Genomic DNA, 27,479 nt, shown 5'->3' with positions numbered 1-27,479 from the left:
TGTTACACAGTCACAACAGCAGCAGGAAATGGCGCCTTTCAGCCTCTGGTCCTGCTCTCCAGGAAGCCCCGCCCCTGTAATGGCGTGCAGTCCTTCTAATATTATTTATACTGACTTCTCCATTACATTGCTAAAAGAGAGCGTGTCACCCCCTTTTGCACCTTTGCCAGTGTGGGTATACAGCGGGCACCGCGTCCCGTAGCTGGGTGAACGCTGTCCCTTTATGCCGCCATTTGCACCGCTAACTGGGACCCTGGCGTATCACTTGTCGAAGTCAAATTGCATATTTCAATATTTAGAATACGCTATGGCATTTGTTAATGGATGCATCTATTATGCATTCGTTGATACGGTAGGGCGCGAATGACCGTAATGGCAAGTTACTGTGCGCATTACGGTAGAAGATGCATTTGTTAATAAATGTCATACTGTGACGCAAATAATTCTCACATACACTCAAATGTAGTATCTCCAGGAATACAAATCAAATAGTGTCTTAAACATATCAGATTGCTTAAACAGCCATTGTGAACATACACTGTAGTTTTCTGTACTCATAGGCTTTCCGTTGTTGGGAATGTAAATTGCGAACAATTGAAAGTTGTGTGTTGAGTCAATAGATACTGGACTGTCATTGTTACACTAGAGGTCAGAACAAACAAGAACACAATATAACATACACAAACACAATCAAGAACCTTATTTGCTTAAAACCTTTAAATGATTTAAACAAGACCACCAAAAGGTGACATTCAATATAGTACAGACGAGACATTGATGTATGATATATCAAATGTATAACATTTATATTCTCCTACAAATAATTTTAAACACCTCTAACCCACGGTTTATATATATTTCATAACGTAATTGTAATAGCAGGAAACTATATATCACAAGGATGGGATTGCATAAATATATCATGTGTGGGATCAAACTATTCAGGGTCACGTAAGCAGTAATTTGGTGGTTGCGAGGATATTGTCACATATTGCGGCAACAAGTTATTAGCTATACCGGATTCCTGTATATTACTGTATGATAATGTGCTGGGTTTGACTGGTCTTGGGGCGGGAACTCAAATGTAAATAACAGTAATCACATCTCAGGACTTAGACATCGCCAACCGTTTGAGCCGACCAATGATCCCCAGTGTACTGGATATGTCCCACCCCTGGACTAATAGCAGAAGACCCAGCCCCAGACATGTACCTTCTCCAATACACAGTATATAAGTATTTTCCCTTACCCAGGAAGCTCAATTGTTGCTGATTCTAAATGGAGATGACTGTCCACTGATTTAAGGGTGATGTATGCTGGCTGTAACTGTTTCCCATGAAACTGTAACTCTGTACCACTTACTTAGGCTTATTATGAAGGATCTTGGCAATGAATGTTCTGGGCTGCACACTAGGAGGAAGAGGATGGGTGGGCACTCTGTGGACCCGTTCAACAGCAAATTGTAAATGACTCCTTGCCAAAGGTAGATAATAACCAGTTATCCAGAAAGTGCTCAGGCTGTAAACCCTCTGCTTTTTCAGGAAGGCCCACAAAATGGCCGGAGGAGCCCCTCAATATCAGTTCAATTGAGTTTACATGCTGACATCTGTGATTCTAGGGAGGTTAGTCGGCCAGGAATGGGGGTATAGGAAACTTCTAGGGTAGAAATGCAGTTCTCCGGCTCTCCAACCATGCCCGAGTTTTTGCATATCTTGGCGAATAGAAGAAATATCGGTGTGCACCTCCGCAACTTTATCAGCAAGATGTTTCTCAGAGACAGTAATAGCCTGCAAAAGTTGGGACATAGTAACTTCAGAGGACTCTGCCATGTTGGGGGAGGGAGAAGAGGAGGCAGTATGAGATGGAGATGAAGATAAAAATCAAGATGGGGTCCGATCTCCATGTGCAAATTTCGCCAAATGGGCCGCAGTAGGAGTACGGTGTCATCGGACCATCAAGCAGTACAGCAGTACTAAATAAGCTAAATTTATAAATCTCCCAGAAGGCAGAGAAACAGAACCCATATGTGACAGTACAGCTCCAGAAGGGCTATATAATTATATTCCAGGGGAGAGAGGCCACCCAGAGTCCGCACAGCCACCCCTTTTAACAGAATCACAGTGCCCAGAACCCTGGAACACAGGCAGGCATCCAGAATTACAAGAGGGGGAGGACTATCACTCACCGCTCTACACCTCTCAGACATCTCCAGCAGCCAGGCCCAGGCAGGAGATACAGGAGTCTGGCTGGGGTCCGAAGTCCGACTCCAAGATGGCGACTAGCGTCAGTAGGATGGCGGGGTATTCTCCGCAGTCAACCCGGTGCAGCAAACTCCTGATGCTTGCAGGACAGCGCTGAGGGTCACTGCAGCCCTGGATCCAGCACTGGCAGCTTAGATGGGATAACAAAGGAAGATGAAGGCAGAAGCAAGGCCGCACTCACTGCCAAATTCAATATGGTGACCGGCATTCACAGGCTGTGGGAGTGGTCCCCGCCGTCAGCTATCCCGCACCGAGGGACACCAGGAGCCATGGAGACAAAGCAGAGCTTGTCTCAGACTTGACTCCAGAGACACATGCGAGGGGGGCCAGTCAGAGAAGGTGAGCAGGACTGAGATTGCCAGATCCACCAGACCCTAAGATGGTGCCGGACACACACGGGCCGCACCCAGGCTGGAGCAACATGCTATCGTGAGGCACAAAGGGTAGAGGCACAGGAGTGTTTTCAAATACAGCTCAAACTAGGCAGTGACCATTAAGACACCTTAATAGGCCTTGTTGGGCTTTCTCAAAGGACTGCAGTAGGAATTGCAGGAGTATGAGGTCGGGGAACTAGGAAACCCAAGTCCTACTCCATGCCCAGTTAGGCCACGCCCCCATATTTTACAATATTTCGATTTTTGATGCAAACCTATTTTGTCTATCACCTCATGGTAATGGATTTTTTCCTGTGTGAATCTTCTGATGTACAACAAGGCTTGTTTTTTGTGTAAAACATTTCCCACACTCAAAGCATGAAAACGGCTTCTCACCTGTGTGAGTTCTCTGATGTCTAGCAAGATCTACTTTCCGTGTAAAAGATTTCCCACACTCAGAACACGAAAATGGTTTCTCATCCGTATGACTTCTCTGATGTATAACAAGACTAGATTTCCGTGTAAAACATTTCGCGCATTCAGAACACGAAAATATTTTGTCATCCATGTGACTTCTCTTATGAATAACAAGATCTGAGTTATGCGCAAAACATTCTCCACAGTCAGAACAGAAAAATGGTTTCTCACCGGTGTGATTTCTCTGATGTGCAATCAGCTTTGGTTTCTCAGCAAAACATTTCCCACACTCAGAACAAGGGAACGGTTTCTCACCTGTGTGAACTCTAAGATGTACTGCAAGATGTGACTTCCGTGTGTAACATTTCCCACACTCAGAGCATGGAAATGGTTTCTCACCTGTGTGACTTCTCTGATGTCTGACAAAGACTGAACGATGTAAGAAACATTTACCACACTCAGAACAGGGGAACGTTTTAGTACCTGTAGGACTTGTTCTATGTGTAACACCATCTAATGTATCAGAACTTTCTTTAATATTAGAGTGATCAGATGACGTATCTCCCCTGTCCAACACTGGATGTATATTCAGAGTTATGGGGTTTTGTCCTGGAGAATCTTGTACGATGTTATCTTCTTTTTTAATATATGAAGACAAAAGGAGACGTCCCTCCGAGGTATTCCTGCTTCTGCATCCATCTGCTGGAAATAAAATACATCTTTGTAAATAGATGTTTTCTTTTTGCATTGAGAAAAACCTAACTGAATGGAGGAAATGCGCTTAGCTTCTGTGGCCTCATAGAAATCTCTTGAGCTGTGGGCGTCACTCTAACTGGCAAATACAGTAGAGCCACATTTGCCGATTCCTGGTCACAGGAAGAGATCAGAGTAATCACCCTGAAAGAAAATCCCTGTCAGAGGCACAGCATTACGCCCCCAGCATCATAGGACAATCAGCCTTATTAACATGTGACATTGTACAGCCGCAGCTGCAACCCATATCCTGACCTCAGACACATACTGGAGCAGCACTATTCTCAGTTCTCAAGGTGGATAGGTAGGTAGCAAAATAAAACCATGCAGTTGCTTCTATATGTCCCTCAGGTAGCATAATCACATGGCCATAGGTGTAAGATGTGATATAAACCAGCAGTGACACGGGGAGGGGAGCAGCAGGACAGGTGACAGCAGAATGAAGACATATAATAAGGTCTGATGGCTCCTTATGTATGAGATACACCAGAGAGTGTGGGGAGGAGACTGGTCAGATCTCTGGGCTGGTAACACACAGTGACATGATGTGAGGGACAGACCAGGAGTATCATAGGGGCTGATGGCTCATGAGATACACCAGAGAGTGTGGGAGGAGACTGGTCAGATCTCTGGGCTGGTAACACACAGTGACATGATGTGAGAGGGAGAGCAGGAGTATAATATGGTCTGATGGCTCCTGATGTATGAGATACACCAGAGAGTGTGGGAGGAGACTGGTCAGATCTATGGGCTGGTAACACACAGTGACATGATGTGAGGGGGAGAGCAGGAGTATAATAGGGGCTGATGGCTCCTGATGTATGAGATACACCAGGGAGTGTGGGGAGGAGACTGGTCAGATCTCTGGGCTGGTAACACACAGTGACATGATGTGAGAGGGAGAGCAGGAGTATAATATGGTCTGATGGCTCCTGATGTATGAGATACACCAGAGAGTGTGGGAGGAGACTGGTCAGATCTATGGGCTGGTAACACACAGTGACATGATGTGAGGGGGAGAGCAGAAGTATAATAGGGGCTGATGGCTCCTGATGTATGAGATACACCAGAGAGTGTGGGTAGGAGACTGGTCAGATCTTTGGGCTGGTAACACTTAGTGACATGATGTGAGGGGGAGAGCAGGAGTATAATAGAGGCTGATGGCTCCTGATGTATGAGATACACCAGGGAGTGTGGGGGGGAGACTGGTCAGATCTCTGGGCTGGTAACACACAATGACATGATGTGAGGGGGAGAGCAGGAGTATAATAGGGGCTGATGGCTCCTGATGTATGAGATACACCAGAGAGTGTGGGGAGGAGACTGGTCAGATCTCTGGGCTGGTAACACACAATGACATGATGTGAGGGGGAGAGCAGGAGTATAATAGGGGCTGATGGCTCCTGATGTATGAGATACACCAGAGAGTGTGGGGAGGAGACTGGTCAGATCTCTGGGCTGGTAACACACAGTGACATGATGTGAGGGGGAGAGCAGGAGTGTAATAGGGGCTGATAGCTCCTTATGTATGAGATACACCATAGAGTGTGGGGAGGAGACTGGTAAGAACTCTGAGGTAGTAACACACAGTGACATGATGCGAGGTGGAGAGCAGGAGTATAATAGGGGCTGATGGCTCCTGATGTATGAGATACACCAGAGAGTGTGGGGAGGAGACTGGTCAGATCTCTGGGCTGGTAACACACAGTGACATGATGTGAGGGGGAGAGGAGGAGTATAATAGGGGCTGATGGCTCCTGGTGTGGGGGGGAAGACTGGTCAGATCTCTGTGCTGGTAACACACAGTGACATGATGTGAGAGGGAGAGCAGGAGTATAATAGGGACTGATGGCTCCTGATGTATGAGATACACCAGAGAGTGTGGGGGGGAGACTGGTCAGATCTCTGGGCTGGTAACACACAGTGACATGATGTGAGGGGGAGAGCAGGAATATAATAGGGGCTGATGGCTCCTGATGTATGAGATACACCAGAGAGTGTGAGGGGGAGACTGGTCAGATCTCTGGGCTGGTAACACACAGTGACATGATGTGAGGGGGAGAGGAGGAGTATAATAGGGGCTGATGGCTACTGACTCCCCCACTGAGCAGATACATGTCCCTCATTAATGTGTACTGATAGAGGAGGGTGTAGAGTAAGGGATTTTTGCAGTCACTGAACAATGAGGGTATGTGACTCTGTTTTGTATTTAGTGTTTATCACTCAAACAAAATGAAAATAGTATAATGCGCTTGATGTGCTCTATAAAATATATATTTTTAATGTTAGTACGTGTCTGCTTTTACTCAGAATTAGCACACATAGAACTTGCTTTCAAATTAAAAAATTCTTATGCTTTACTTAATACCACAATAATACCACACGTAAAATATAGCATAGTATTCAAGGAATGAATTATACCCCTTTTCCGCTAGCTTTTTTAAACACGGGCAAATGCGCAGGAGCGCGCATTTACCAGTGTTTTTCCCTAGTGGAAACGGGTCCCCCGGCAAATTCCCGGATCAAGTGATCCGGGAATCCTACCCTGGTAGCTAGCCGGGTGTTCAACCCGGCTAGCTGTCTAGTGTGAATGGGAGCCGTGCTGAGGCGACCCGGCTCCCGTTCACAGCGCATAGGGAGGGCGGCGCTGGGAGATCATGTGATCTCCCAGCGCCGCCCCTGCCGCGTCACTAGTGCGTCACCAACCCGGCAATTGCCGGGTTGGTGAGCGCTGTCTCCAGGGGGCTGTAGCACGGGTTGCAGCCGTGTCAGGCGACACGGCTGCGACCCGTGCTACACTAGTGGAAAAGGGGTATTAGTATACTCCAAACACACTGATAAAAAACACACTGAATGTCCTTTTATGCTGTAGAATGAATAGCAACAATGTATCTTTTATAATGCTAAACAGACCAGTCTGATCTGTTACATAAAGTGCATCAAACTGCAACAATTGCTGATTGCCTGTAGGGAATTATATACAAAGTTCCTCCGATCCTCCTGCAACTGGCGTCCCAGTGCAGAGGAATATTGCTGTATTTATAATTGCCCGAACCAGCGGGAATGTCCAGTAGGCGCCTACACCTGCCCGCCAGGACAGAGACAGAAATCTGCACCAAGAATAGTGCCGGCGGTAGACGCTGTGGCTGAACACCACGAGAATATTTCTCAGAGCATCCGTGCTGTACTACTGGACATCCCCGCTGGTTCGGGTAAATATAAATACAGCAATATTCCTCTGCACTGGGACGCCAGTAGCAGGAGGATCGGAGGAACTTTGTATATATTTCCCTACAGGCAATCAGCAATTGTTGCAGTTTGATGCACTTTATGTAACAGATCAGATGGGTCCGTTTAGCATTATAAAAGATACATTGTTGCTATTCATTCTACAGCATAAAAGGACATTCAGTGTGTTTTTTATCAGTGTGTTTGGAGTATACTAATCCATTCCTTGAATCCTATGCTATATTTTACGTGTGGTATTATTGTGGTATTAAATAAAAGCATAATAATTTTTTAATTTGAAAGCAAGTTCTGTGTGCAAATTCTGAGTAAAAGCAGACACGTATTTACATAAAAATATATATTTTATAGAGCACATCAAGCGCATTATACTATTTTCTTTTTGTTTTTGTGTCCTTTGGGGATCTTGCTAATCCTGTAGTGCTGATGTTCAATTAAGTATTTACTCTTTGATCTGCGCCGGGAGTTGGGGTGATATTCACCTCCAAAAATCCTTTATTCAGTGTTTATCACTCACCTGTGCTGATATCTGTAGGGATTTCCTCCTCCTTAGTCACATGGAGCTCATCCTCCTCCTTTTTTATCTCTTCTATAACAACAATATGAAAATCTCTGAGGTTTTCTTCCTAAATAGAAAAAGATAAAAATATAATTTCCTTAAAATAGTCTGTGGTAGCCATAACGTAGGTAATAACTCCTTAGTCATCCGAGTACAGACAGGAAAAAGAACTCCATCAGAATGTATATAGCGGGACTCTGCCTTCCCTTGGGGTGTCTGAGAATCTTTTTAAGCTGCCTAGAAAACAGACAACACGAGTCGCAATATTGGGCTACCATGGAGTACAGTATGTCAAGGAAATAAAACTGTAATTATTCTCTCATTTCCTTTACAACCTCCATGGCAGCCCATAACGTATGAGATGTGCTCAAGCAACATATGAATGATGCAGTGTGGGTTAAATATAATAAACAAGGAATGTAGTTGCAATGTAGACAGTCTCTCGATATTGGAGAACCCTGGCAGAAGGTAGAACCCAAGCCACCGTTATCCTAGTTGTGTAGAAAGGTTACGCTAACACATGAGAGGCCCAGGCTAAGTCTTGGCTCTGCAATGAGGAAATTAGAAACGCCACTTTCGCCTATTTGAAAAAAAAAATTCCAGGTAATAGCTCAACATGGAAAGAGCACAGGATGAAGAAGTCCTGCAAGCGTTGGGACTTCACTGCTCGTGGTCTACAGGTCTGGGCCTTATGGACTGCTCCTGTTAGGATTTGGGTTCATTTTTGTTCTGAGTTTGTGTCAGTATCTAAGGTGTGTACACAACTGCAAGGTATGTGGAAAAAAATGGAAATCTGAGCAAGTTCCACATCATGTAAGCGGTATTTATTGAACACTGGAGTACTACAGAAGACAACAACAGCTACACACTACCAGCTACTATGGGCCAGCGAATATAACTCTTAGGTGATTTTGACGTTTCCTGAATTAAAATGAGTAAACTCCTAGGGTTAAGGGGCAGTCAGTGGTATAGCAGTAGAACCTAGAATCTGTATTGCAGGCTGATGATGATACTGAGACCATAGGAGTGTATGGAGAATTGCCACACTACACAAGAGTAGCAGATGACTGTGGGTGCACAATGTCTTCAAGGTATACACAGGAGTAGCAGGTGACTGTAGGTGCAGGATCTCTTGTAGGTGCACACAGGAGTAGCAGATGACTGTAGGTGCAGAATGTCTTCTAGGTATACACAGGAGTAGCAGGTGACTGTAGGTGCAGGATCTCTTGTAGGTGCACACAGGAGTAGCAGATGACTGTGGGTGCAGAATGTCTTCTAGGTATACACAGGAGTAGCAGGTGACTGTAGGTGCAGGATCTCTTGTAGGTGCACACAGGAGTAGCAGATGACTGTGGGTGCAGAATGTCTTCTAGGTATACACAGGAGTAGCAGATAACTGTGGGTGCAGGATCTCTTGTAGGTGCACACAGGAGTAGCAGATGACTGTGGGTGCAGAATGTCTTCTAGGTATACACAGGAGTAGCAGATGACTGTGGGTGCAGAATGTCTTCTAGGTATACACAGGAGTAGCAGATGACTGTGGGTGCAGAATGTCTTCTAGGTATACACAGGAGTAGCAGATAACTGTGGGTGCAGGATCTCTTGTAGGTGCACACAGGAGTAGCAGATGACTGTGGGTGCAGAATGTCTTCTAGGTATACACAGGAGTAGCAGATAACTGTGGGTGCAGGATCTCTTGTAGGTGCACACAGGAGTAGCAGATGACTGTGATTGCAGAATGTCTTCTATGTGCACACAGGAGTAGCAGATGATTGTAGGTGCAGGATCTCTTCTAGGTACACACAGGAGTAGCAGATGACTGTAGGTGTAGAATTTGCTGTAGCTGCACACAGGAGTAGCAGATGACTGAGCGCAGGATGACTTGTAGCTGCACACAGGAGTAGCACATGACTGTGGGTGCAAGATGCCTTGTAGACTGAGGTGTACACAGAAGAACAACATGCTGTAATGAGGAAGTTACTGGCAGCGATAAACTAGAACAGCTGAGGCTGGTTAGTAAGTAGCAGAATAGAAGCAGAAAGATAAGCTTAATGCTTGAGGAGTGCTTGAACACTTTAAACAGAAGCAGCAGGACGTGCTGCAACGGGGAAGTTACTGGCAGCAAACTGGAACAGCTGAAATGGCTGAAGCTGATAAGTAACTCTCAAGGCTTTACAGAAAATCAGCAGGACTTGCTAAATGGATTTTACACAGTAGCAACAGAGGATACTGTGGAGCCAACATTCTGAGTGATACAGTCAGGACAGACAAACAGGAAACACAGAAGTTGGTACTGGATGATGCACTTTAAGGGATTTTTATAGGGTGTCATGGATGCGGATTGGCTACAGAGGTCATGTGTAGCCAGACTGGTCGGCTTGCGATCACCTGATTTAAGACAAGATGGCGGTGCCCATGTACCAGTGGCACCGACAACAACGCTTAGTGACAACCTGTCGTGCAGAGACAGGCGAGTAATGATCTGCAAGAAAGCTGCATTCTTGCAAAGTCGGATAAAGTGATCTAGAGAAGCTGAACAACTGACGAGAAGATACAGCGGCAAGTCTATAGTGGGTGAAAATAATCCTAGGAGATGGCGAAAAGCCCTAATTGGCAGTATTCACAGACATTATGAGCCATGGGCAGTGAGGGACTCAGCTTTCCACGCAGCTGTGCGTGCTGCAGCCAATAAACACATACAGAGTATTACCCGCCGCCAGCCAGCTACTGTCCTGGGCTGCGGAGCTGGTGTCTCACTTCTGTCATCATGGTGGCAGTATCCCTGGAGCAGGGCAGGCAACAGGGAGCTGCTGCTTTGCCACGTTGACCATGCTGACCTTGCTACCCGGGATGTATAGAGTGACCCAGGCAGAAAGCATGGTGAGGGATGTCACTTCTAGCAGCTGGTCAGTGGTCTTGGTAGGAAAGTGGATGTTCACATTGTGAGTATAAAGTCCGCTGCACATAATGATATTTACTCGAACCAGTGATCGCACTTACGCGTTATAGTGCGTCTTTTACAGGTTCCGGACCTGGTCATGCTACTGCACTACAGGCAGGCTGCACGTGTGCGGGCAGTCAGTGCTGGTGAGGGATCCTCTGGATCCTTCTTCCGGTGAATGATGTGAAGGTTAACCCATGGCCTACAATGGTGAATGCTATCTGAAGATGGTGTTAGCTACCGATCCCCAGCTCCAAAATGAATTTCAGCATTTCATGGGGGTTGCTTCTGAGATAGAAAATTGGGGACTGCAGCAGATCTCTCCAAAATCTGCTGAGTTTCAGTGTGGGGGTATAAGATGGGCAATATAGGGGTATGTGGGGAGGTCTGAGGGGTATATCGGGAGCTCTGATGCATAAATTATGATGGGACTCAGATGCACAGCTGCGATGATGAGACTTGCATGTGACCATACAGAAAAATGTCTTGAACCACACTTTTGCTGCTGAAAGTAACAACCAGCGGCCCCGAAAGAGCCACCCGGATGCACTCTGGAAGGTGCATCACAAGGACAATCATCTCTCTCAGGGAGCGGGTAAGCCACCTTAAATACAAATAACAAAAACACTACAGTCACATACATACAAAGCCTTCCTCATCTTTGTTCCACTCTGGAACTTCATCATGTGACATACCTTTCTGTCTGTCCTGCAGGGCAGGTATTCCTGTTGCACTTGTGTTGAGGAGCCAATCCATGGACATCACCAGGTTGGATCTGGTCAGCTGACCACATCTCCTCCAGTCAGACTGCTCCTTGCATCAGCTGACTCTAGCAGCCAATCTGTGATCTGCAGCTCCTATGTAACTCCTTGCAGTGCTCCAAATTACTGCCAGAGCAATGTAACATTGTTAATCCCTGGCGAGTCTTCGTAATAAGTCTTTAGATCCTAGTTAACTACAGAGCATCTGTATTGCTGGTTTCCTTCCTGCAAGCTTTCAAAGCTACAGATTCTCCAGAGTTCCCTGTGTATCGCATAAGCAAAGGCTAAGGGGGTATCCAATTAGAGGTGAAAATACATTGGGTATTTTTCCCGACGTTTCACCCGTCATTTTTTTTTTATTATTTTTTTTTTTACAGGTGATCCAATTTGGTCGCCTGTAAAAAAATAAATAAATAAAAAATACATTATCTCCCAAAAACACACAGGTTCAGTGAAACCTGTGTGTTTTTGGCAGAAACAGACCGGTTTTCGGGTGAAAATGGGTCTGTTTCCGGGTATTTGGTTTCACCTGCCTGAGGCAGGTGAAACAAAATCTCAGATAGACCAGCGCGAGCTGCTGCTTTACAGGGCTAATTGGATAGCCTCCGGTGGGACAATTAGCTGTGGTAATTTACTGCGGCTACTTGGAAACCTCGCTAAGTATTTCCAAGCTACAAACTTACCTGTTTGTCAGCTCAGTGCTGGGTCCAGGTGCATCTTGCTGATTACTGACCTCTTCAGTCTATTCAAGTTTCCAGTCTGCTGAAATCTGCTCCAAAAATGTATATCCTTGTTATAGTCTACATCCTAGTGCTGCTGTGGCTCTCTCCTGGTTGCACTATCACCTGTGAGTCTCATCTATCCAGTATCAGTGTGTTTGCCTGAATTTTCAAAGTTCTACTGAGTTTAGCTGCTGTTATTATATTGGGGGTCATTCCGAGTTGTTCGCTCGCTAGCTGCTTTTTGCATCCGTGCACACCGGGAGTGTATTTTAGCTTAGCAGAAGTGCGAACGAAAGGATCGCACAGCGGCTACAAAAATTTTTTTGTGCAGTTTCAGAGTAGCTTCAGACCTACTCAGCACTTGCGATCACTGCAGACTGTTCAGTTCCTTTTTTGACGTCACGAACACGCCCTGCGTTCGCACAGCCACGCCTGCGTTTTTCCTGGCACGCCTGCGTTTTTTTCCGAACACTCCCTGAAAACGGTCAGTTGACACCCAGACATGCCCACTTCCTGTCAATCACTCTGCGGCCAGCAGTGCGACTGAAAAGCTTTGCTAGACCTTGTGTAAAACTACATCGGCCGTTGTGAAAGTACGTCGTACGTGCGCATTGAGCCGCATACGCATGCGCAGAAGTGCCGATTTTTTGCATCATTGCTGCGCAGCGAACATTTTCAGATAGCGATCAACTCGGAATGACCCCCATTGTTCCCAGATACGTCCAGCAAGCTTATATTACTGTGTGTGTATTCCTTCAGCTTCTTACCTCAGTACAAGCAGTACATAATTAGTCGCAGTCTTCAAGTATCCTGAGATCCTGGTCCATCAGTAATCCAAGCTTGGATCACATCTATACTGATCCAAGCCCAATGTCCAGAGTAACCAGTCCTAGTCCTTTATCCTGAGTAGTCTGTTCCAGGCCAACATCCAGTCCATCAATTGGTACCAGTCCATCATCTAGTTAGGTCTGGTCTCCAGTGTTTAACAGAACCCATACCTGGAAACCCAGTCAGAGGGCCGCGAACTGCATGTCGGGTGCAGTGAAGCCCAAACCTCCTTGCGGGGGGTCCCTGGCGAACACCACCGGCACATTAGGCTGTTGACCTCTAAACTGGGTCTAGTCAACTCCAAGTACGGGTAAAAGTCCATCAATCCATTCTAGAACCATGATAGAATTAAATGTGTCAATCAAAAATAACATGCGTTCAACTTTGCAGTAATAGAAAATGAATTGCCTATAGGACATATAGTTTACACTGTACTGCTGACTTAACATGTTCAGTGCAGGAAGAGCCATGTAAGGTCTCTGAACACATCTGAGGACCGGGAGTACCTGTCTTTGTTGTGGTGCATTTGCAATGTTCTGTGTTATTTACCTGATCCTCCTGTGGGACGCTGTGTTTCTCCTCTGTATCATCCTGAGAATAAAGAGGACGGGGACATCTCTCTGCCATATTCCTGCTACCGGCTCCATCTGTAGGAGACACACAGTGACTGAGTACATTGTATATATGTGATTATCAGATGATGTGTATCTAATTGGCCCCATAGCTCCATTACACTAAATGACAGTCTCCTCTTACCCAGTGATGTGAGGAGTCGGTGATTTTCCATCATCACGTCCTTGTACAGACCCGTGTTCCTCTATATACTCCCACTCCTCCATGGAGAAATAGACAGTGACATCCTCACACCTTATAGGAACCTGACACACACAATGATACAGTCATCACCCAGACACATTCCCTGGTGTTACTGTATAATGTCCCATTCCCAGCAGTCACCTCTCCAGTCATCACCCAGACACATCCCCTGGTGTTACTGTATAATGTCCCATTCCCAGCAGTCACCTCTCCAGTCATCACCCAGACACATCCCCCGGTGTTACTGTATAATGCCCCATTCCCAGCAGTCACCTCTCCAGTCATCACCCAGACACATTCCCTGGTGTTACTGTATAATGTCCCATTCCCAGCAGTCACCTCTCCAGTCATCACCCAGACACATCCCCTGGTGTTACTGTATAATGTCCCATTCCCAGCAGTCACCTCTCCAGTCATCACCCAGACACATCCCCTGGTGTTACTGTATAATGTCCCATTCCCAGCAGTCACCTCTCCAGTCATCACCCAGACACATCCCCTGGTGTTACTGTATAATGTCCCATTCCCAGCAGTCACCTCTCCAGTCATCACCCAGACACACCCCCTGGTGTTACTGTATAATTCCCCATTCCCAGCAGTCACCTCTCCCTCCAGTCATCACCCAGACACATCCCCCGGTGTTACTGTATAATGTCCCATTCCCAGCAGTCACCTATCCAGTCATCACCCAGACACATCCCCTGGTGTTACTGTATAATGCCCCATTCCCAGCAGTCACCTCTCCAGTCATCACCCAGACACATCCCCTGGTGTTACTGTATAATTCCCCTTTCCCAGCAGTCACCTCTCCCTCCAGTCATCACCCAGACACATCCCCCGGTGTTACTGTATAATGTCCCATTCCCAGCAGTCACCTCTCCAGTCATCACCCAGACACATCCCCTGGTGTTACTGTATAATGCCCCATTCCCAGCAGTCACCTCTCCAGTCATCACCCAGACACATCCCCTGGTGTTACTGTATAATGCCCCATTCCCAGCAGTCACCTCTCCAGTCAGCAGCTGAATGATCTTGTTGGTGAGTTCCAGGATCTTCAGGTCATTGTGCCTCTCATGTATCAGTGAGTGAGGTAGAGACACCGCGATGGGGCTCTGGGTACTGCTTAGCCCTCCTGACACATGGGTACGGCTGATGTCTTCTTCACTGCTGTGTAATCCTGTGTATTAAGAATAAGCTAAATATCAAGATGGATAGACTGGACTTCATAGACTAGACCTTGAATTTGTGTGAATGTAGAAAAAAAATGAGGCATGTCACGTGACACTGTCAACATCCATACGCTTCCTAGTCAGGTTCCTGTGTGAAGCTGAATTATTTTACAACCAGTTTTACACTCCTGATATTATAGTAGTTAAAGAATATATCCTAGTATTATCAAAATATCAGGTCACTGTGTTAGTAATAATGATAAGAGTGATGTCACTGTGCCCCCACCCCCAGATCCCCTCACCTCCCCAGTCAGTTCCCCTTGTGTTAGTAACAGAGATAAGAACAACGTCAATGTGATGATCCGAGACTCCCTCACCTCCCCAGTCAAGTTCCTATGTTAGGAACAGAGATAAGAGAGATGTCACTTTGACACTCCCAGGCTCCCTCACCTCCCTAATCAGGTCCCTGTGTTAGTAAGAGATAAGAGTGATGTCATTGTGACCCCCCACCCCCAACCTCCTCACCTCCCCAGTCAGGTCCCTGTGTTAGTAATAGAGACAAGAGTGGTGTCACTGTGACACTCCCAGACTCCCTCACCTCCCCAGTCAGTAGGTAGATGAATTCCAGGGTAAGATCCAATATCCTGTCAGACATGTGACTCCTGGCCTTTTCCATCCACATTTAAGACAAAAAGATGAATTAAGCGGAAGTGTAAGCACCCTTACAGTAAAGGACCCTTTTCCTAGTCTTATGATGAAATGTTTTCCTTCTAACTGAAGGTTTGTTAGACAAGTCTATGGACTGACCTCACATACATTCATGCATACTAGGACGCTTTTTGTTTATTAGACTCTAAAACTTCCCAAGATCTCCGGAATTGTTTTTTTTTTTGGAGACCGGTCTTCAGAATTGGACAGTATATTCAAGATGTAGTCTAGCTGGAGACTTATTCAATAGTCATGCTATGTTTCATCACCTGTGTTTATCATCATTCTTATGCATTTCTGTATTATTTGGCTTTGCAGCTGCTGCCTGACACAGACTTATTCAGGTTGGATTGTAATTGCAAAGCTGCTCTTAGCAGTTTTGCATTACGATCCTTAGCAATGCAATGTCTATCAGGCAGAGGAGATCACAGATCTGAAATGTCATCGCAGGACCTATCTGCACATACGTAGAACGGGTCCTGAACATTCATAGTTTCTCAAACAACAGGAAACTGTGTGTTGGCTCGCACACAGGAAGTGGGGATGAGTGGTCAGGTTGACGTGTTTCCGGGGGAAAGGTTAGGATTAGGCAGCAGGTAGGGAGGGATAGGGAGGTAGGGGACAACGCCTCTTACTCACCCCTGTCAGCTTCTTTGCAATCGGGATCCAGACGTCTGTATTTCTTAGCCATATCAACCAGTTTCTAGCTATTGTCTTCTAGGAGGTGATAGATAAATGCTAAGCAGAATCTGATTGGCTGCTACGGGAAACATCCCAACTTCTAAACACCCGCATCTTAGTAAATGTACCCCTAGGTTTCCAGATGAGCAGCTCACTCACATCTTGCACAGTTATTAAGTCTCAATGGCTATTACAGAAATATACACAAGATGAACACTGGGTGTCATTACCAATCCCGGGACACCTGCAAACCGCCGTTTAATTAAGTTATATACCGGCGTTGGGTATCACTGATCTAGAATGAATGGATTAAATGCAAAGTACTCCAGAGCAGTAACAGTCCCTTGTCTGGTCTCTTGGGATGTCCTGAATTTTAGGAGCTCTCCCGGACATTAGCAGGGTAGGCCCCCTCCTGAATCCCAACTCAGTGGGGCATGGCATTGATGACGGCGAATCAAAATGTGCGACCATGTCACCGCCCACTGCTGTGCAATGACACGGATATGGAATCACACACACGTCCTTTGGAATTCCGAGGTTCAACCAATAGAGAACTATGCCAGATAATGGTTGCAGTACACATGATCTACTTACACCTACAGAGTCAGATTATACGAGAAAACCAATAACAGTACAGAAAAGAAATCACAAGCTGATAGAGAAACAAAAAAAGAGGAAGAAATGTGTACATTGGTTTCCTACCTGGATGGGACCTCGCCAGGATAACGTGTCACCCCAGACAGCTCACCAGTCTGGCTGGCTTGTTCTTTATGGGCTGCACTGGTCAGTAACATGACACATCTGGCTAGGAGATATACAGCCCTTTAGTAAGCAATTATCATACGGCCTAATTGCTTAGCAACCTTGATCATGTATAATACTGAACAACACGCAATGTTTTGTATTAAATCAAATGAGAGAACTTTTCCATTTAAGGTTAATAAGCTTGGATAGTAACCCATGTAATAATCGTTAGGTACAATTCAATGCTGATCATCACTTATTAGTGTGCACTGGACCCTGTCAGTTATAAAATCGCAATTAAATGGCAACACCACAGAATTCCAAAGACCCCCTAATACAGAGGTTTCCAAACGCGGTCCTCATGGCACCCAAACAGTCCAAGTATTAGGGGTATTCCTGCTTGTGCACGCATAGTATGATCAAATTGACAGAGGTATTAATTAAGCCTTCTGTTACTAAGCAGGGATATCCTTAAAAACTAGACTCTTGCGGTGACTTTAGGACCGCGTATGAGAACCACTGCCCTGATGTAATATGTATGACTGAATGGGGTGCACCGTATCATGCTGTAGCCACACACAAATAATATGTATTTGGAACAGTGAACAATTACTGGGCAGGACACGTCCTCTGGCAGCGCAACTGGTGTCATACCCCGACCAATGCTTCCTCAGGTTACCCCAGTTACCCCCTGCAGTAATTGGGGGACGTGTACATGTGTGCTTAGTGGAAACAGTGACCAATCATTTGAAAAGCTAAAATATGCATATGCTATATCTCATATTATATTACAGGGGGGAACAGGGGTGGGGGAGTGCACAGGAGACCAGAAGAGATACAGACATAGGGAGAGGGGAACAGGGCGCACAGGGGTGGGAGGGGAGAGCACATAGTACAAACTTACAATAGTACACCACATTCTACTCCACCTGTAGTATAGTAATACCCCCCACACCCTGCTCTAACGTTATAATAACATAAAATATCTGTATATCCTCCTCCTCCCCAGCAGCGCAGTGACAGTAAGAAGAGGAACATCATTACCTGCTACCAGACACAGCAACGTCCTCCTTCAGCCTGCTGGCCCAGCCCACTTTGCGCTGACAGCCAATGGCTCGCCACTTCCTGTCTGTGGAACGCAGGGGGCGGGGCTCTGGAAAGCGGAGATAGAGGGAAGGCACGGTGGCGGAGAGAGGGGGCGTGGCGCGGCTGGAACGCACGAGGCCGGAAGTTTGGGGTCACACAACTGCCTCCCAGAGTCGGGTGTCTAACATCTGGCGGGTGAGAGGACCGGGAAGCAGTCGCCGCTGGCAGAGGGTATCAGTATGTAATGGGCCAGTCATTGCTATATAGCTGCTTACAGCACGCAGGGGCCCACACATAGCTATACACATACATAGCGGCTATAGCTGCCTATATACCTCCTGTATACACTCATATATAGAGGCACAGGCGTCTCTATACATATACAAATACATAGAGGCTATAGCTGCCTATATACCCTCCTGTATACACTCATATATAGAGCCACAGGCGTTACTGTACATATACACATACATAGAGGGTACAGCTGCCTATATACCCTCCTGTATACACTCATATATAGAGGCACAGGCGTCACTATACATATACACATACATAGCGGCTATAGCTGCCTATATACCCTCCTGTATACACTCCTATATAGAGGCACAGGCGTCTCTATACATGTACGCATACATAGAGGCTACAGCTGCCTATATACCCTCCTGTATACACTCATATATAGAGGCACAGGCGTCCCTATGCATATACACATACATAGAGGCTATAGCTGCCTATATACCCTCCTGTATACACTCATATATAGAGGCACAGGCGTCACTATGCATATACACATACATAGAGGCTATAGCTGCCTATATACCCTCCTGTATACACTCATATATAGAGGCACAGGCGTCACTATACATATACACATACATAGAAGCTACAGCTGCCTATATACCTCCTGTATACACTCATATATAGAGGCACAGGCGTCTCTATACATATACAAATACATAGAGGCTATAGCTGCCTATATACCCTCCTGTATACACTAATATATAGAGCCACAGGCGTTACTGTACATATACACATACATAGAGGGTACAGCTGCCTATATACCCTCCTGTATACACTCATATATAGAGGCACAGGCGTCACTATACATATACACATACATAGCGGCTATAGCTGCCTATATACCCTCCTGTATACACTCATATATAGAGGCACAGGCAGCTGTATACATATACACATACATAGCGGCTATAGCTGCCTATATACCCTCCTGTATACACTTATATATAAAGGCACAGGCGGCGCTATACACATACATAGAGGCTATAGCTGCTGATATACCTCCTGTATACACTCATATATAGAGGCACAGGCGTCTCTATACATATACACATACATAGAGGCTATAGCTGCCTATATACCCTCCTGTATACACTCATATATAGAGGCACAGGCGTCTCTATACATATACACATACATAGCGGCTATAGCTGCCTATATACCCTCCTGTATACACTCCTATATAGAGGCACAGGTGTCACTATACATATACACATACATAGAGGCTATAGCTGCCTATATACCTTCCTGTATACACTCATATATAGAGGCACAGGCGTCTCTATACATATACACATACATAGCGGCTATAGCTGCCTATATACCCTCCTGTATACACTCCTATATAGAGGCACAGGTGTCACTATACATATACACATACATAGAGGTTATAGCTGCCTATATACCCTCTGTATACACTCATATATAGAGACACAGGCGTCACTATACATATACACATACATAGCGGCTATAGCTGCCTATATACCCTCCTGTATACACATATATAGACGCACAGGCGACTCTACATATAGACATACATAGAGGCTATAGCTGCCTATATACCCACCTGTATACACTCATATATAGAGGCACAGACGGTTCTATATATATATATACACATACATAGAAGCTCTAGCTGCCTATATACAGTGCATTTGGAAAGTATTCACAACACTTCACTTTTTCCACATTTTATGTTACAGCCTTATTCCTAAATGGAATAAATTCATTTTTAACCTCAAAATTCTACGCAGAATACCCCATAATGACATCGTGAAAAATGTTTGTTTTATTTGTGATTTTTGCAAATGTATTAAAAATAAAAAAAATAAGAAATCACATGTACATCAATATTCACAGCCTTTGCCATGAAGCTCAAAATTGAGCTCAGGTGCATCCTGTTTCCACTGATCATCCTTGCGATGTTCCTACAGTTTAATTGGAGTCCACCTGTGGTAAATTCAGTTGATTGGACATGATTTGGAAAGGCACACACCTGTCTTTATAAGGTCCCACACTTGACAGTGCATGTCTGAGCACAAACCAAGCATGAAGTCAAAGGAATTGTCTCTAGACCTCCGAGACAGGATTGTCTCGAGGCACAAATCTGGGGAAGGGTACAGAAAAATATCTGCTGCTTTGAAGGTCCGAATGAGCACAGTGGCCCCTGTCATCCGTAAATGGAAGAAGTTCGGAACCACCAGGGCTCTTCCTATAGTTGACAGTCTAACGATCGGGGGAGAAGTGCGCTAGTCAGGGAGATGACCAAGAACCCGATGGTCACTCTGTCAGAGCTATAGCATTCCTCTGTGGAGAGAGAAGAACCTTCCAGAAGGACAACCATCTCCGCAGCAATCCACCAATCAGGCCTGTGTGGTAGAGTGGCCAGACGGAAGCCACTCCTTAGTAAAAAGCACATGGCAGCCCACTTGGAGTTTGCCAAAGTGCACCTGAAGGACTCAGACCATGAGAAACAAAATTCTATGGTCTGATGAGACAAAGATTGAACTCTTTGGCGTGAATGCCAGGCGTCATGTTTGGAGGAAACCAGGCACCGCTCATCACCAGGCCAATACCATCCCTACAGTGAAGCATGATGGTGGCAGCATCATGCTGTGGGGATGTTTTTCAGTGGCAGGAACTGGGAGACAAGTCAGGATAGAGGGAAAGATGAATGCAGCAATGTACAGAGACAAGATAAATAAAACAAGTGAGCGCTAGTAAAATTGGCTATGAGACAAATATACTTTACATTGACTGCAGCTTCTCAATTTGAGGTGCTGAACCTCAAAAAATCATAGACAATGGTAAAAAACACAAAGAAGCGCTGTCATTGAAAGTATTAAACAATTTATTAAAAAAATATATATATAATAATCACAAGTTAGTGACTAAAACCTGGTATCCTGTAATTTGATAACACAACATATATGATAATCAGTAGCAGCAATTGATGGACATATTAACACATTCCCCTAAAACGATATAACCACCTGTGCTTCAGATGGTAATGTAGCACTTTGTAATTATAAAGGCTCCTTGCTGGGAGCTCCACATGTGGGTTAATTAGTCGTATAGGCTCATAAAATGATTTTATGGATTTGAAAGTCCATCCGTGGTGTGGATATGAACAGTTCACATTTGTTTTGTCCACTTTATAATAACTGCTCCCAATACTTATTCCATATTTTGGAAAAGGCTTTTAGCAGGTAGTTTTAATTAGCACAATTCCGTGCACAGCACAATGACATTTAAGCATGGAACGCTATTTAGACAGTCTCGTATTGTGCTTACCCCAGCTTCTGCTAATTGCAGTTTGTTCGGTAATTCCTTTGAAATGGTGGGCGCCGGCTGCCCACACCGCTTGCTGCGGCACCGAAGGGGTAGAAATGAAGCCGAATGTATTGGTGAACTGAACACTTGCAGTGATATAGCGGGAGCCGTCAGAGACGCGTCTGTAGCTGGAGCCGTTCACAGACGTGCTTGTAGTCTCTGGTGGTGGAAAAAAGCAGGATACCAGACAGGATACTCGGAGGAATGCTTGACGTGTTTCTCATCCTCAATCCTGGGGCTGTTTCATCAGAAGACTGCTTTTTTCCACCACCAGAGACTACAAGCACGTCTGTGAACGGCTCCAGCTACAGACGCGTCTCTGACGGCTCCCGCTATATCACTGCAAGTGTTCAGTTCACCAATACATTCGGCTTCATTTCTACCCCTTCGGTGCCGCAGCAAGCGGTGTGGGCAGCCGGCGCCCACCATTTCAAAGGAATTACCGAACAAACTGCAATTAGCAGAAGCTGGGGTAAGCACAATACGAGACTGTCTAAATAGCGTTCCATGCTTAAATGTCATTGTGCTGTGCACGGAATTGTGCTAATTAAAACTACCTGCTAAAAGCCTTTTCCAAAATATGGAATAAGTATTGGGAGCAGTTATTATAAAGTGGACAAAACAAATGTGAACTGTTCATATCCACACCACGGATGGACTTTCAAATCCATAAAATCATTTTATGAGCCTATACGACTAATTAACCCACATGTGGAGCTCCCAGCAAGGAGCCTTTATAATTACAAAGTGCTACATTACCATCTGAAGCACAGGTGGTTATATCGTTTTAGGGGAATGTGTTAATATGTCCATCAATTGCTGCTACTGATTATCATATATGTTGTGTTATCAAATTACAGGATACCAGGTTTTAGTCACTAACTTGTGATTATTATATATATATTTTTAATAAATTGTTTAATACTTTCAATGACAGCGCTTCTTTGTGTTTTTTACCATGTACAGAGACATCCTGGATGAAAACCTGCTCCAGAGCGCTGTTGATCTCAGACTGGGGTGACGGTTCATCGTTCAGCAGGACGACGACCCTAACCACACAGCCAAGATATCAAAGGAGTGGCTTCAGGACAACTCTGTGAATGTCCTTGAGTGGCCTAGCCAGAGCCCAGACTTGAATCCGGTTAAACATCTCTGGAGAGATCTGAAAATGGTTGTGCACTGACGCTTCCCATACAACCTGATGGAGCTTGAGAGGTGCTGCAAAGAGGAATTGTCGAAACTGGCCAAAGATAGGTGTGCCAAGCTTGTGGCATCATATTCAAAAAGATTTGAGGCTGTAATTGCTGCCAAAGGTGCATCAACAAAGTATTGAGCAAAGGCTGTGAATACTTATGTACATGTGCCTTCTTAGTTTTTTGTTTTTTAAATAAACTTTTAAAAATCTTACTTATTTTCACATTGTCATTATGGGGTTATTGTGTGTAGAATTTTGAGGGGAAAAATGTATTCCATTTTTTAATAAGGCTGTAACATAACAAAATGGAAAAAATGAAGCGCTGTGAATACTTTCCGGATGCAGTGTACCCTCCTCTATACACTCATATATAGAGGCACAGTACATATAAACACAGAGGAAGAGATATCTATATAGAGTAATAAATAGGTGTGTGTATGTATGTATGTATATGTACATAGGTCTATAGACATAAACATACATACATATATAAAGGCTCACATTCATATATAGAGGCATATATAGCTTTATAGATTTAAAGAGACCTATACAGACTCATGGAGGTGCAGATAGTATCCAGTCTATAGATTGACAATTAATAGGTCGACCACTAATCGTCGGCATGCATTAAATCGACATGTACAAGATCAGCGTACTTATGGTCAACATACCAATGTCGACACAACTTTTTTAAGGTTTTTTTTGTTGTTGCATTTTTTAAATATGTTTCATACCTTACCATCCATGTGGATTACAATTGTGAATCCAATTGTGAATAGTAACCAGTGCGGAGCGTAGCAAGGGACCTTGCCCGCAGCATGGTGAGTGAGGCGGGCCATACAAGGGGATGCGGTGCACTATTTGGGGTTCCCTGTGCTTTGACGGTGAAAAACGACATAAAAAAACAATGTTGTGTCGACCATTTTGTGGCCTCTATGGAACACATTACAAGTTTACAAAACAATTTGATGACTAACTTCCATAGCATATGGTCCCCTTGGTATCTCTTTCCTTCTTCCCCTCTCCTGCTAATGATCCCTTATAAACTGCTCAAAAAAATAAAGGGAACACTAAAATAACACATCCTAGATCTGAATGAATGAAATATTCTTATTAAATACTTTGTTCTTTACATAGTTGAATGTGCTGACAACAAAATCACACACAAATTATCAATGGAAATCAAATTTATTAACCCATGGAGGTCTGGATTTGGAGTCACACTCAAAATTAAAGTGGAAAAACACACTACAGGCTGATCCAACTTTGATGTAATGTCCTTAAAACAAGTCAAAATGAGGCTCAGTAGTGTGTGTGGCCTCCATGTGCCTGTATGACCTCCCTACAACGCCTGGGCATGCTCCTGATGAGGTGGTGGATGGTCTCCTGAGGGATCTCCTCCCAGACTTGGACTAAAGCATCCGCCAACTCCTGGACAGTCTGTGGTGCAACGTGGCGTTGGGGGATGGAGCGAGACATGATGTCCCAGATGTGCTCAATTGGATTCAGTTCTGGGGAACGGGCGGGCCAGTCCAAGCATCAATGCCTGCGTCTTGCAGGAACTGCTGACACACTCCAGCCACATGAGGTCTAGCATTGTCTTGCATTAGGAGGAACCCAGGGCCACCCGCACCAGCATATGGTCTCACAAGGGGTCTGATGATCTCATCTCTGTACCTAATGGCAGTCAGGCTACCTCTGGCGAGCACATGGAGGGCTGTGCGGCCCCCCAAAGAAATGCCACCCCACACCATTACTGACCTACTGCCAAACCGGTCATGCTGGAGAATGTTGCAGGCAGCAGAACGTTCTCCTTGGCGTCTCCAGACTCTGTCACATGTGCTCTTTGAGAACCTGCTTTCATCTGTGAAGGGCGCCAGCGACAAATTTGCCAATCTTGGTGTTCTCTGGCAAATGCCAAACGTCCTGCACGGTGTTGGGCTGTAAGCACAACCCTCACCTGTGGACGTGGGGCCGCCATACCACCCTCATGGAGTTTGTTTCTGATTGTTTGAGTAGACACATGCACATTTGTGGCTTGATGGAGGTCATTTTGCAGGGCTCTGGCAGTGCTTCTGTTCCTCCTTGCACAAAGGCGGAGGTAGCAGCGGTCCTGCTGCTGGGTTGTTGGCCTCCACCACGTCTCCTGATGTACTGGCCTGTCTCCTGGTAGCGGCTCTATGCTCTGGACACTACGCTGACAGACACAGCAAACCTTCTTGCCACAGCTCGCATTGATGTGCCATCCTGGATGAGCTGCACTACCTGAGCCACTTGTGTGGGTTGTAGACTCCGTCTCATGCTACCATTAGAGTGAAAGCACCGCCAGCTTTCAAAAGTGACCAAAACATCAGCCAGAAAGCATAGGAGCTGAGAAGTGGTCTGTGGTCACAACCTGCAACAACTCCTTTATTGGGGGTGTCTTACTAATTGCCTATAATTTCCACCCGTTGTCTATTCCATTTGCACAACAGCATGTGAAATCGATTGTCAATCAGTGTTGGTTCCTAAGTGGACAGTTTGATTTCACAGAAGTGTGATTGACTTGGAGTTACATTGTGTTGTTTAAGTGTTCCCTTTATTTTTTTGAGCAGTGTATCTTTTCCTTATGTTTTTGAATTTTTTTACCTTGCTGTTGCAAATAATTTTTTCCCAGCGGTTCCCCTGTTCAGGGGTTCGGTGACTGGATTCTAGATTGTTTTTATTCACTTTTCGGTGTCAGTATTTGTTTTTATATTGTATTTTATTTGTCTTTGTTGTTAGCCTTTCTGTGGCATTTTGTTAAAAATTTACTATGTACTACCATGTACTTTTGTATCAAAATTTTAATTCAATTCTAAAAATAAAAATTAATATTTAAAAAAAAAAAATGTAGGGGGGTTTTCCTATGGGTGTGCTATGGAAGATCGATAGTAACTAGGTCGACAGGGTCTCTAGGTCGACAGGTCAAAAGGTCAATGTGAGTTTTTTTTTTTGGGGGGGGGGTTTGTGTCATTTTCTCCGTACAGTGACCAGGAGCCTCAGTTAGTGCGCCTTGTCCCCTTGCTTCGGGCAAGGTGCCTCACTCCGCTGCGCTCTGCAAAGGTTACTATTCCCAATCGTAGTCTTTGTGGATCGTTAAGTATGAAAAAGTACAAAGAAAAAAAAAATTGGTGAAAAACTCATGTCGACCTAGAACATGTTGACTAAGAGACCCTGTCGACCTAGTTACTGTCGGCCTAGAGACCGGATCCCATTTCTGTATACCAGGAAAACCCCTATCCAATTGTCTGAAAATGCAGTACTTAACCAAGTAACACCGCAGTACTTAACGAAGTAACAAATGCAGGAATACGAAGCACTGGGTGGGCACCCAGCATCCTCTACGGACTATGAGAAAAGGATTTACTGGTAGGTAATTAAAATCCTATTTTCTCTTACGTCCTAGAGGATGCCGGGGTCCACATTAGTACCATGGGGATGTACCAAAGCTCCCAGTACGGGATGGAGAGCGCGAAGACTCCTGCAGAACCAATAGACCAAATTTAAGGTCCTCAGAGGCCAAAGTATCAAACTTGTAAGACTTAACAAACGTGTTCGACCCTGACCAAGTAGCCGCTCAACAAAGCTATAAAGCCGATACACCCCGGGCAGCAACCCAGGAAGAACCCACCTTACGAGTGGAGTGGGCCTTAACAGATTTTGGACACAGCAAACCTGCCGTAGAATAAGCATGCTGGATAGTGAACCTGATCCAGCGAGAAATCGTCTACTTAGAAGCAGGACACCCAATCTTGTTGGGATCATACAGGTCAAAGAGAGAGTCCGACTTTCTATGACAAGAAGTTCTCTTCACATAAATCTTCAAAGCCCTCACAACTTACAAGGACTTTGAGGTGACTGAGGAGTCAGTAGCCACTGGCACCACGATAGGTTGGTTGATATGAAAAGCCGACACAACCTTTGGAAGAAAATGCTGACGCGTCCTGAGCTTAGCTCTATCTTCATGTAAAATTAAGTAGGGGCTTTTGCAGGACAAAGCACCCAATTCAGACACACGTCTAGCAGATGCTAATGCCAACAGTGTGACCGCCTTCCAAGTGAGAAACTTGACCTCAACCTCCTGTAAGGCTCGAACCAATCCGATTGCAGGAACAGCAACACCACGTTAAGATCCCAAGGTGCCGTAGGAGGCACAAAGGGAGGCTGGATGTGCAGGACCCCTTTCAAAAATGTCTGAACCTCAGGGAGGGAAGCCAGTTGTTTCTGGAAGAAAATGGATAAGGCCGAAATCTGGACCTTTATGGAGCCCAAACGTAGGCCCACTTCCACACCTGCTTGCGGGAAGAGAAGAAACCGCCCAAGTTGAAACTCCACCATAGAAACTTCTTGGGGGGCGTGGCCTAGCGGGACTTAGGAGCAGATGTGTGGTGCCTGAGCTCCTGCTAAAAAGCTCCTACCAACAGCTTTCCAGGTGCCTACCTGCCCTTTAATTTGCCCCCTGTGCACCCATAAGATCCCCACAGTGTAAGGTGGTGAGTTGCAGAGCCGGAGTGTAGGTTAATCCTGCACTTGCGGGTTGCGGCCTCCACCCGGGGTGAAGCCTGGA

At 45.3% G+C, this 27,479-nt stretch overlaps 2 protein-coding genes across 7 annotated transcripts in view; one reads left to right on the top strand and one right to left on the bottom strand.

Annotated features, from left to right (window-relative positions):
• Positions 1-699: 699 nt before the first annotated feature.
• On the bottom strand, positions 700-18,068 carry LOC134983095 (gastrula zinc finger protein XlCGF17.1-like). Of its 3 annotated transcripts, none has more exons than XM_063948793.1 (7): positions 18,025-18,068; positions 16,939-17,041; positions 14,686-14,855; positions 13,619-13,740; positions 13,412-13,509; positions 7,569-7,677; positions 700-3,754 (listed from the first exon to the last, which is right to left on the bottom strand). In XM_063948793.1, the coding sequence occupies exons 4-7, from the start codon at positions 13,650-13,652 to the stop codon at positions 2,928-2,930; spliced, it is 1,068 nt and encodes a 355-aa protein (XP_063804863.1). In that variant the 5' UTR covers positions 13,653-13,740; positions 14,686-14,855; positions 16,939-17,041; positions 18,025-18,068; the 3' UTR covers positions 700-2,927. The 3 variants fall into 3 exon arrangements, with proteins under 3 accessions (XP_063804863.1, XP_063804865.1, XP_063804864.1); XM_063948795.1 differs by having other exon boundaries at positions 700-3,751; XM_063948794.1 differs by lacking the exon at positions 18,025-18,068 and adding an exon at positions 17,885-17,987.
• Positions 18,069-18,172: 104 nt separating this feature from the next.
• LOC134983089 (oocyte zinc finger protein XlCOF6-like) overlaps positions 18,173-27,479 on the top strand; it is a 51,934-nt gene continuing 42,627 nt past the window's right edge. Inside the window, exon 1 of one of the 4 annotated variants that reach the window (XM_063948785.1) lies at positions 18,173-18,261. The gene's annotated coding sequence lies outside the window, so the exon portion shown is untranslated. Of the gene's footprint in view, positions 18,304-27,479 lie in introns of all 4 variants that reach the window. The other 3 variants (XM_063948786.1, XM_063948784.1, XM_063948783.1) reach the window with 3 other exon arrangements.

The sequence above is a fragment of the Pseudophryne corroboree genome, assembly GCF_028390025.1.
Source record: "Pseudophryne corroboree isolate aPseCor3 chromosome 3 unlocalized genomic scaffold, aPseCor3.hap2 SUPER_3_unloc_1, whole genome shotgun sequence".
NCBI lineage: Eukaryota > Metazoa > Chordata > Amphibia > Anura > Myobatrachidae > Pseudophryne > Pseudophryne corroboree.
This window is presented reverse-complemented; position numbering and strand designations above follow the sequence as displayed.

Excerpts from the sequence above, each read along its gene's own strand:
- LOC134983095 (XM_063948793.1), bottom strand. The coding sequence starts at position 13,652 with ATGATGGAAAATCACCGACTCCTCACATCACTGG. Across the intron at positions 13,510-13,618 it reads CCGACTCCTCACATCACTGG|ATGGAGCCGGTAGCAGGAAT; the intron begins GTAAGAGGAGAC and ends TGTCTCCTACAG. Across the intron at positions 7,678-13,411 it reads GCGTCCCACAGGAGGATCAG|GAAGAAAACCTCAGAGATTT; the intron begins GTAAATAACACA and ends TTTTCTATTTAG.